Genomic DNA, 11,717 nt, shown 5'->3' with positions numbered 1-11,717 from the left:
GGGGGGGGGAATAAAGCTAGGGAGTAGGTTTTGGGGGCAGCATGGTATAAAACCCCTGCAGCAGTCAAGTAGGGTTGCCAACTGAAGGTCTGTTTTTTTAAAACTGACAGTAAAAAATGGTTGATTAAAGTAAAATGTTTGTAGACTGTCAGTTAGAAAAATAAAAAAAATAAACAAACATTCTTGTGTTGGCATACATGGGCCCCTCCAACACACTCAGGAATAGAGGCATATGGGCCAGTTCCACCTGTGCACTTTTTTCAAGGATGAGAACAGGAAGAGCCAGACCAGGAAAAGCTACACAACATGAAGCAGCTCCTGCCTGCTTAAGGCTAATCACAGTCCTAATGCAGCAGAAATGCGCACACGTCATAGGCTTTCCCAGACTAGCTGTTCATCAGGCATAAGCCGAGGCAGCACCAGCAGCAATTCTCACCAGGGGTTTCACTACATTCAGAAAGAGGTGGAAGGGTGCTGCAACTCTGCAAGAGTTTAGACAAGCAGTTTTCCACATCAAGGACTTCTCTGCTTCAATTTTCCCATTGTATCTGGGTTCCTTTATCCTGCATCAGGAATGCCATATTTAATTACTACCTACAGAGCAGGTTTCCCTCCCACCCAACAGGATGCCTAAAGTTGGCAGTTTTTTTGTTTGTTTCATTTTTAAGGCTTCATCAAAATATCCAGTGACCAGGGAGCCAGCGAACAGGGTAAACTGTTTGCAGGCAGTTTGCTGGGAGCAAGAAGGGAAGAGAAGATAAGCACCAGATCCTGCCCAGGGATGGTAAGTGATCCAGAGCTGCCTTTGGTTTGCTGAGGGTTTGTTCGGTGGGCTGTGCATGTTTGGGACATGTGCTCCAAGAAGCTGGGAGTGTTGCTGGCTGAGTGATTGCTGCCTGGGCCTGACAGAAGCCCTAATGAGCAGGGTGGAGCTGGTCCAGGCCCAGCAGGGTATAAAAGGAGACACCCTGAGCAATCAGGGAACCAGCAATCAGTGTGAGCAGTTTGCAGGCCAATTTCCCTCCCATCCCCTCTGCCCACCCTCCCCCCCTTCACTTTGAGAGAATGCCTTTTAGCTTCATGCAAGGAAGCAGGAAAAGAAGGAACCTTTGAACTTTTTGGGGCCAACGAGCAATAAACAGGCCAGCTTCCAGGTGAGTTCACTAGCGAAGGTGTGGTTAGAAGAAGGGCAGTAAAAAAAGAGAAGGCAGATCAAGAGGCCCAGGGAAATGGTTGGAGGACATCACAATGCCAAAGCCACTGCCACTGCTTGCACCTGTACAGGCAGGACCGCTCACCATTGAGGCTTCCACCCAGGTCTGGGTTTGGAGCTGTGGTTGAGGGCTGCCTGAAGTGCGAGCAGTGCCTCTTGGTGGTGTCTTGCAGGAAACAGCTGCCAATCATGATCATGAGGTCCTAGATGGCTGGAAAAAGGCAAACAGTGGCCACATTTAAGAAAGGGAAAAAGAAGGATCCAGAGAAATATAGACCAGTCAGCTTCATCTCAGTCCCTGGAAAAATCATGGAGCAGACCCTCAAGAAATCCATTTCTAAGCACTTAGATGAGAAGGTAATTAGGAACAGACAGCATGGATTTCACCAAGGTCAAGTCAAGCCTGACCAACCTGACTGCCTTCTATGAGATGACTGGCTCTGTGGACACAGGGAGACCAGCAGATGTGTTATACCTTGATTTTAGGAAGGCTTTGATACAGTCTCCCACAATGTACTCCCAGGCAAGCTAAGGAAGTACAGGCTGAATGAATGGACTATGAGATGGATAGAAAAGACTGGCAGCAGCATCAGGCTCAGACAGGAGTAATTAATGGCTCAATGCCTAATTGGCAACCTCTATCAAGTGGAGTGCCTCAGTAATCAGTCCTGAAGCCAGTTTTGTTTGTTTGTCTTCATCAACAACCTGGAAGATGGTACAGACTGCACCCTCAGCAAGCTTACAGACAACACCAAGCTGGGGGGAGTAATAGATACACTGGATGGTATGGCTAGGATTCAGAGTGACCTAAACAAATTGGAGGACTGGGCCAAAAGGAATCTCATGAGATTCAGCAAGGACAAGTGCAAAGTCCTGCACTTAGGATGGAACAATCCCACGTACTGGTACAGGCTGGGGGCTGACTGGCTGGACAGCAACTCTGCAGAAAGAGGACCTGGGAGTTACAGTGGACAATAAGCCGAATATGAACCAGCAGTATGCCCTTGTTGCCAAGGTGGCTAACAGCATATTGGGCTGCATTGGTAGATGTGTTGCCAGCAGGTCAAGGGAAGTAATTATTTGCCTCTACTTATCACTTATGAGGTCACATCTGAAGTACTGTGTTCAGTTTTGGGTCCCCCACTACAGAAAGGATGTGGACAAATTGGAGAGAGTCCAGCAGGCAGCAGTATAAATGGTTTGGGGGCTAGGGCACATGACTTCAAGAGAGGCTGAGGGAACTGGGTTTATTTAGTTTGCAGAAGAGGAGAGGGGTTTAATGGTAGCCTTCAACTACCTGAAGGGAGGTTTGAAAGAGGATGGAGATATCTGCCACCACTGAGAACAGTCTATCAGAACAAGGAGCAACAGTCTTCAAGTTGTAGCAAAGGAAGTTTATGTTAGATATTAGGGAAAAAAATTCAACTAGGAAGGTAGGAAAAACACTGCAACAGGTTACCCAGAGAGACGAAAGGTTTTGGCTGGGATGATGTAGTTCGGGATGGCCCTGCTTTGACCAGGGGGTTGGACTAGATGACCTCCTACGGTCCCTTCCAACCCTAATTTTTCTATGATCCAGGTTGTTTTGGCATTACATGCATGACTATTCCCCCAAATTTTGCTCATAGTGGTAGCATGGGCATTTATTTCTTTATGATAACAATAAAATCCCCAGAACATGTAAAAGCTGAATATACAGACAAAATTCTGTTTGGGGTTTTTTGAGGGGGTGGAGTTATTAATCCATCTGATGCTATGCATTATAAAATGGATGTAAACAGTATTTAAACACACAGGCAGAATTAAGATAGAGTCTAATGTTAGCATCATTAATTTCAACCTCAGTTATGGTCTTATGGATCCATTTGACTAGCAGTCTTGAGTACAAGTGCCACCATTTTATGGCATTTGGCCTCAAGTCCCTTGACACTAGGAATATCCTTAAGCAAAGTCATCCAGATTCCACTCCACCAAGACCTTTTCTGCTCCAATTTAACAAGCCACGTGAGCCAGTGCTAACGTCCCACAAATGTTGCTGATCAAAAGCTTTGTATAGATTAGAGACAGACTCTACACTGACAAATTCTGGCCCAACACAAGCTTTTCCAACGCCAAAAAAAGTTGTTTAAATCACACCTACTGAGCATTACAGATCTGACTTATGAATGGTCATTGCTTTAAGAATCTTTCCAACAGATTTACATCTATTTTGGTTCTTCCTAGCTTCAGCTGCTTTTGGTTATCCAATACAATGTTTGACTGATAAAACCAAATGGAGAAACTGTACTCTTTCTATATGTACAGCTGGAAAAAATGAGTCAATCTATTTCATAGACATTTTAAAGGGACAGAGGGAAAAAAAAGAAAGAAACCTTGCTTCAAGGCAACAAAGCAGAAAAGACAAAAAAAAAAAAAAAAAAAAAAAAAAAAAAAAAAAAAAAATCAGTCCAAAAAAGAATGCAACAACATTATGGGCAATTAATGAGCTTGAAGTTTCTCACTTTCCCATGTAGAAAAAAAAAGTAAGTACATTAAAAATGCATAATCATATTCAAACATGTTTATAATTCACAGAAGGCTCTCTTTTAGAAATTCTGCATGCCCGTCCTGCCAAAAGAGAGCGACTGTTAGACACAACTGAACAAAGTTAGCGTTTGACCTCTAACACCTGGATTTTAGGAGGTTTTTTCAGTTGAAGTGATTTCCTCACAAACAAAAACTATCCGATTTTAAATACGCATATTAGGTGTTACTTCCATTTTGAAATAACTATTTTCTTCCACAAAACCTATTCATTTACCTTTATATTGCCTTCAAGTACAGATGTTTTCCAGAAAAATCCAACTTTCCCAATCAGAGGTAAGTGCTGTGCATTATCTTTTAAACCTATAACCATAATCTTCAAATATCCATTTTGAATGTAATCTGAAAAGATTAACAAATTTATCATTATGTAATGACAAATCAAACTAGGCCAGAAATCCTTTGTATGTCCTTATTTCTCTGCTGCAATCTCTATAAGCCATGAATTTGTCCTCTACAGATCAACAGGGAACTCTGACATGTATCCAGTAGTTTTCATAACCACCTAGCTATGAAAACAGATCAAGTCGGCATACACCGCTTTGATTCTGGGAGACAAGAATGGATAGAAAATTTGGGGTTTTTGTTTCATTCAAGTACAGAAGTCTGAAAGTCACACAGTGGCTTCAAGAAACAGGCAAATAGGAATCTCAAGTGATATAATTCAATCAAGTCACCCAATCACGCAACCCTGCAGTTATCACAGAGGTATCATATTTAACACCAGGGGAAAAAAGGCAAAGATGCTTCATAACTACTTTGTCTATCCGATACAAAACTAGTTGCAAGTGGAGCAAGCCAACATTACCTAATATCTATCCTAAATTTGGTACTGTTTCCAATCATAAGGAAAGATTTTCTTTTCTTTTCCTTTCTTTATGGGAAGTTTTTCCTTTTCTAGTAAATAAAAAAAAAGCGTGGTAAATTCTGAGGTTCGATTACAGTTTGGCATTTGTCTTAATGAACTAATTCTCTGACAAGGAAAGTAAGGGCTTTTTTTTTGTTTTTTGTTATTTAAAAATAAGAGCCTTTTCATAGGACATTTTCCATAAAACAAAGCTCTTTAAATACAAGAGATACTAAAGCAGTTGAAAGTTGTTCACTGAGAAGGCAGGCAGGATAATCATCTTCACTATGTGAGCACAAGAAAAGCAAGTCAGGAGCGGCTCTCCGTTCATCACCTCAGTCATGTACAAACATAGGGCGCCATTCATTCTTGCTGGCAGAGAAAGCAGTTTAAATTATGCTTTCCTGATGGAACTGGCCCTACTATAGCCAAGAGAGAACCCACTCAAGGGAGGGGAGGTGTTTGTGTACGATTGACTGCTTCCCTGAGGGTTGCTGCCAGATTAAATTAAGAAGGGGAAGTTCTGAATGCCGTAAAACAGAGGTTCCCAAACTGAGTCACAACCTCAAGTGGCATCACAACCTCAGCAGTTGGGGTTGTGAGATTTCTGTGCCCGTAACTGGGCACAAAGCTGCAACAGAGCTGGACCAGCTCCAGGCAGGAGCTGCTTCTGCAGCGCAGCAGGTGGGACCCAGAGCAGGAGGGAACACCGCACCATCATGGCCACCAAGGTGAGGTGTGGCAGCAGCATGGAGTTGTGCCCCCACTGCTGCTGGGTAGGCAGAGGGTGCCTCAGCTTGGCAGCCATGCCAGTGTGGCGCTCCCTTGCATCCCAGGGCCAGCCCACTAGGCTACGGACCCCAGGGGGAAGGCCAGCAGGGAGCCCCAAGCCTCCAGCAGGCAGCTTACATCCTCCGCCCCCACCACTGACCCTGCTCTGGCCATGCCACCCACAAGGGAGGGGACGGTGGGGTGAAGGGATGGGAGCCAGGCTCCACACACTGCATTAGCCACAGCAGCTGCCATCTCCCGCAAGCAGCAGCTGGAGCTTGGGCACTGCACATTGTCAGTGCCACTCACTCCCAGGACCAGGAGGCTGCAGGTCAGGAGTGAGCAACATTGGAGGGGTGGGGGGTTGCAATGTTGATGGTGAGTACAGCAACAGCTCAGCCAGGCCTACACAACATTTGTGACCAAATTAAAACAACAATGCATCTTGAACAAAAATGCAAAGTGACAGCTGGGACCATACAAAATAGAGCAACCCCAATTGGTTTTATTCTGTGCTCCATTATGTCAAATCAAGAAAATGGTCAACAGAGAACTGACACACTTACCGTGTGTGTTTGTCTGTGTGTGTGTGTGTGTCTGTGTGTGTGTGTAGCCAGTAAAGGCAAGAAAGCTACATACGCATTTCAATTGACCTAGCAACTAAAAGGAAACAAAAAAGCTAAATATTAATCTTAAGAGAAACTTGTAAAAACTACAGAAAAGATATCCTGTACATGACCAGCACTTCTCCCAACAAACATCCTAAGGTATAGGGTGTTAAAAGTGTCTGAACTATTCAATGTATGTTTGGAGTTTAAAGAACAAACCATCACCCGTACAAGCTACTGCAAATGTGCCTGGTTGATATACAAATATCCCAAGACAGGTTTGGTGACACCTCTAAAGTATCCTGTCTGACTGCTCAGGCCCATCACCTGTAAATTGACCTACTATTACAGGGCCTGCAGAGATGCACACATTTTATACTTAGACAATGCAAGAACAGGAGCCAGGCAATTAATAGTTACACTATGATGATCAACACCTTTTCCTCCCTGTTTGGACTAAAAAAACGGTGAACTATCAAGGAAAAGTGCTTTGAAGTTATACAATTAAACAGTATAAGAACTAACAGAATTTGCCAGCAAAGTGTGCACTCCAGGAGAAGCAGAGACAGATCACTGCCACACTGCAGCCAGCTTAACCAGCAACAGATCCTGGTTGGTGAAAGCTGCAAGACTAGACCAGCTTCCTTCACCAGAATCAGTGAGAGAACACTGTTACTGCTAAATATGTAGTAGGACTTTGTGGAGTAGTTCATTTTATTTTGAAGAGTCTTTTTTTGTCATTTGGTTTTTATAAGCTTGCTTGTGACATTATTATTAAAGCCCTTCTCCTATTGATCAACTGGGTGTTGTGTCAATTCTTGGGGTACTAGGTTTAAAAACCTGCTTTCTAAATGCAACAGTGGGGCAGAAGTGAGGGGACACGCTGAGGAAATCTGGGAAGCACTGCCCTACCAGTCTCCACAAAACACCGCTTCCATAAACCAGCTGGGGAAAGACCAACTCAGTGGATCTTCCATCTGACCTTGCTATTTTACCATTGTAAACATGTTTGGGTCTCTATTAGTCACCTACAAGGAACCCTATGTGGAGGTACCCTCTTTCTCCTCCAGCCTGAAGTAGGTTCTGTCCAGTAGAGAGAAAAGTTGTCAACTCTTTTCTGTGGCATCAAACTCCCCAATGGACTCTTCATCTTAAGTCAGCAAAAGCCAAATGTAATCTGATTTACTTACTTATTGCTGGTGAAGAAAGTGCATTTGTTCACCAGAAACAAAAGCCAATGCTGGAGTCTTTTAAGAAGCTAAGGCCTGTCCACATAACTCCAGCTACAAAGGGTTGTATTGGGATCATGCTCATCTAAAAAGTAAAATTCCAAACCTAGGTTACATAAAACCAGTATTAAAAAACTGAAAATTGCCATAAATACCTAGCTTTAAGCAGAGCTTTTACAAATAGAACTTTAAAAGAAGCCTCAATCACCAAGCATTTTCCTCAAAGGGATATTTACTTATCTGCAAATAAGATTCAAACAAGAACAGTCATTCCATGATGCATAAATCCACACAAAACCAAAATCATAAGTTGATGAAAACAGAATAAATTGGGGAGATCCATGCTGCAAACAGAAGAAGGAAGTTCAAGGTATCACTAATATTACAAAAGCAATCACCACATCAGTGGATGGACCACCTAGGAAGCTATTCTGCAAATACCAAGTCCCTTTACATTGACTGCTGTATTCTAAGCCAGCCCTGATCAAAAGATGATACAGAGTTCTGATCATTTCTCTGACCTTCTCATTTGTATCTGTCAACTCATTTTTTTGCAAATAAGAATTTAGTTTTAAAAAAAGTTAGTCATGAACTGAACTTCTAAACCCATTTTTATACTTCTTCTTTCTTTGTGGAAGATCAAAAGACTGATAGAGATTTAACTTCTTCAGGGATTTTTCAGCCTTACAGAAACATTCTTAAAAGGTACTGCCCTCACTGACCACACTTCCATGAATGCACCTTCCTACTCCCAATACAATTTTACCCTTTTTCTTCAAAAAAGAGAAAGTCTGAATCACACAATTACAGTAGAACACATAGTTCATAGGTTATATGCTTCAGCCCTTGCCAAGATTACGGTTTGCAAGCCAGCTGGAGGTCATTTACAGCTGCATATAGAGAGTTGCTCCAGCTTTTATTAAGGCTCCACTACTGCTCAGGACCTCTCCTGGCTGCATTTTCTTTCTTCTCACTTCCTGTTAAGCCACCAGCCTTCTAGCTTATGAAAGCCCAATCCACTTCTCAGCCCTCTTTGAGAAAAAAAAAAAAATGTAGCCACTCTGCTATTCATTGCAGTTCCACCCCAACACCCACATCCCTGATCAAGGAAAGCTAGTGGCACTTCAGGGCTAAAACGTTTTGAACAGTAAATGATGTATAAAAATACAAGGTGTGGCCACTGGGGAGGGAACTTTTTGCCCAGAAACTCAGGACAAGATGTTTAGGTGAGCTTTCAGATATGTCTGCTAAGTAACAAGAGGCACAGGGGTAGATCAAGACACAGCAGACACAAGTCAGAATCTGGTGAAGGTGGTAGAGGGAATGGCACTAATAAGAAATAAACATGTTCAAGCCTGAGAGGCACTTTCAAGTTTTGTTAGAACCCATATAAATAAGATGGGGGGTGTGACTTTTTTGACCATTTTTGTCCCTTAGCAGCATAAGTTCCAGTAGACACACAGCTATACAAAGCAAGAGAAATTATTTTTACTCTTGGAAGTGGCATAACTGCCGTTTGTTCCACTCGGACAACATCTCTCTAACAGGAAACTTCATAAGTATAGACACAGACAAGGGTTCAAAAGGCAGGGCACAGCAACAGAGCTGAACTGTCATTCAGAGGGATGGGTCTTGTAGATGTCAACTAGACAAGAAGGAAGGATTTTGATCCCTAGTGCCCTGCTAAACAGATTTTCAGGAAGAACTGGGGGTGAGGATCTGAACATGGGTTTGTTAGTGCTCACATGAAAAAGCTGCAATAAGACGTGAAGTGAAAGGGGAGACTAGGCTTGTGCTCCTTAACTACCATTCAGCACTTATTTTGTGGGGGAAAAAAAACAAACCTGACCATTGATTTGCCAACCAACCAGTATAGGCTTTGTTGTAAAAGTAAACTGAAATTTGTACGATAACTTATAAGATGCAGTGTGCAATTTTTGCAAGCAAAAGGTACAGCAGACCCCCGTTTTATTCGTATTCAACTTGCCTGTGTGTCACATTTATGCAAATTAATATTAACATCCAAGCAGAAAAATACACCCCAAGACATGCATCATTCGCGAACACCTTGCGAGATGCGCAGACTTCATCGAACGGAGTTACGCGCAGCTTGGATTCCCAAGCAGGATTCTGGAGGCTCACTCTGTCTCAGTGTTGCCATTGTGGTAGCAGCATATATTTACAATATGTTTTTGTAACATAATAAATAAAATATTGGTTGAAAAAGGTTTCATTTTGGTACCTTTGGTATCATAAGTGTGAGGTTTAAGGAATACAACCCCTCACTTTTCTATTATTTCCTATGGGAAAATTTACCTCGAGTCACGTGAATTCAACATACGTGAGGTTTCTCAGGAATACAACATGTGCAAGTCAGGAGTCTACTGTACCTCCTTAAAGTGTTCTCTCACCATGGCAAAATTTACTTATTTCTGCCAGAATCAAATAAGCTATTTAAAATGTGTAGGTCAATATAAAATTTGGTGCAAAATCAGTTACATGAAAATTTTGTAAAAAAAAAAATCCACACAACCCCCCCCCCCCAAAAAAAATCCTAGAAAAAGGCCTAACACACATGAAACAATCTGTCCCATAAGATGCCTTGGGCCAAAACAAAAAACATCAAGCCAAAACAGCAGAGGATAATACTGAAAGACTTGAGACAACCAAGAAAAGAAAAAAAGTATATGGCCAAAAGAGTACAAATCTGCAAGTAAACAGATTTTGCAGCATTCAAAAGAGAAATCCACGGATTTTTAGAATCTGAAGACAAGAGCTTCAAGAGACACTTCCCAATAACCAATAGTGGAAAGTGACTGCAATCCAAGATTCTTAGTGTATGTGGCTCCGTAAACAAATCTTCATTTCTTCACATATTCTCCACAGTTTGTGGAAACAGCTACAAGAACATGGACTAGAGATGGAAAATAGGAAAAGTTTAAATAGATACTCTCAACGCCTATTAGTTAATATTCCAGAGAAGGTACTTAAGGATCTGCTGAAATTCAATAAAGATCAATTTGATTAAAACGATGTATAGACTTTGATCTACAATAAAACAAATGCATCAAGTGTTATTACATAATCAGCTGTGGGAATACAAATCAAGGACCAAAGTATACACTTAACACTTTAGTTAAGTTCTCAACCCTAATGACATTCTGGTTGAGGTGTCACCAAATACAAGCACTCACACTTCAGATCTCACAAGTACCTAGCAACTCTCCTCTGAAACCTGTATGAAATTCTGATGGCAACACAACTATCTTCTACTGCCCTCTACTGTCTTCTCCAAAGACCAAGACATGCAGCAAAACGAAAAGCAGCAGTAATACTGCTTTGTATTTTTCCAATACAATGCTAAATTTTTTGTAGCATTTTAAACAGTGCTAAATACAGATGCATCTTATAAAGAGATATACATTTTTAAAGTTTAGAAATGTTTACTTTCTGCATACAACATAAAAAGTGCAAGGTAATTTGAATTTAAATGTTAAAAATGCAACTACTGAAATGAGCCTGGGACTGCTGACAGATGTAACGCTGTTATAATACACCTGGTACAGGGCCATGCTCCTATAAACAGCATAAGTTAGCTCAAAAATAAATAAATAAAAAAACAACAACAACAAAAAACAAACAAAAAAAAACACCACGCTGTAACTTTAACCCAGAAGACAACAGAATTAAAAAGTTGCAAAGGTTTGGCTTCATTTTTGACTACTACTATAAGAAAAGGAAAGACAACAGCTACATTGGAACAGATTATACAACTACTATTTGAAACCAATATCTCTATAGCATCTGTCAACACCTTCTATTTTAAGAAGCATCCTTCTTTTTGTACGTCAAACATTTTAAAGGAGTCTTAAAAGCTAAAGAGAAATTCTCTCTTACAGATGCAATATTTTTCCCCACAGATACATTGTGATATCTAAGTTGTCAATGCTCTAGCAGTAGTCAAAAAAAAAAAAAAAAAAAAAAAAAAAAAAAAAAAAATCCACAGACATAAGTAAGAGAGGGATGAAAAGTTCATTAGTAAAGGTTTAGGAAAATGAGAGACTAGGCATGAAGAAGGTAAAATTACATGCAAGGACCATTTTAAAATGAAACAGTCTTCCAATTTCCATTAACTCTACCTTTTCTGCAGAACAGATTGCGAAATGTAGAACACACATAAGTATGCCCACCACTGTGCATGTCAATGTGTAGTTGGTAGCCATGCAGTCCATATTCTGGGTCAACATCATCCAGTATAGGTTTATGAGCAGGCAGGACATATAGTCTTAAAAGGAAGAATCAGGCAAGGAAAAAATAAATGGGCACAGAAGAAATACTAAATAACCTCAGTTGAGACCATTTAAAAAAGAAACGAAAAAAAAACTTAAGAATTTTTTTTGTTGTTTTGAGGTGGGGGTTGTACGTGTTTTTTGGGGGGGGGGGTTTGGAGGGGGTTGTTTTGTTTT

The 11,717-nt window shown here is 41.2% G+C and overlaps 1 protein-coding gene across 3 annotated transcripts in view; it reads right to left on the bottom strand.

Moving 5' to 3' along the window:
- FBXO15 (F-box protein 15) overlaps window positions 1-11,717 on the bottom strand; it is a 66,539-nt gene that overhangs the window by 1,434 nt on the left and 53,388 nt on the right. For all 3 annotated transcript variants that reach the window (XM_019524499.1, XM_019524488.1, XM_019524495.1), the window contains exons 8-9: window positions 11,391-11,536; window positions 4,014-4,138 (exon numbers count right to left, since the gene is read on the bottom strand). In XM_019524499.1, coding sequence (XP_019380044.1) covers window positions 4,014-4,138; window positions 11,391-11,536 — 271 coding nt within the window. The remainder of the gene's footprint in view (window positions 1-4,013; window positions 4,139-11,390; window positions 11,537-11,717) is intronic.

Source organism: Gavialis gangeticus, unplaced genomic scaffold (genome assembly GCF_001723915.1).
Source record: "Gavialis gangeticus isolate Ggan-Ray unplaced genomic scaffold, GavGan_comp1, whole genome shotgun sequence".
NCBI classification, from domain to species: Eukaryota; Metazoa; Chordata; order Crocodylia; family Gavialidae; genus Gavialis; species Gavialis gangeticus.
The sequence above is the reverse complement of the archived record's forward strand: the minus strand, read 5'-3'. Positions and strand labels throughout refer to the sequence as shown.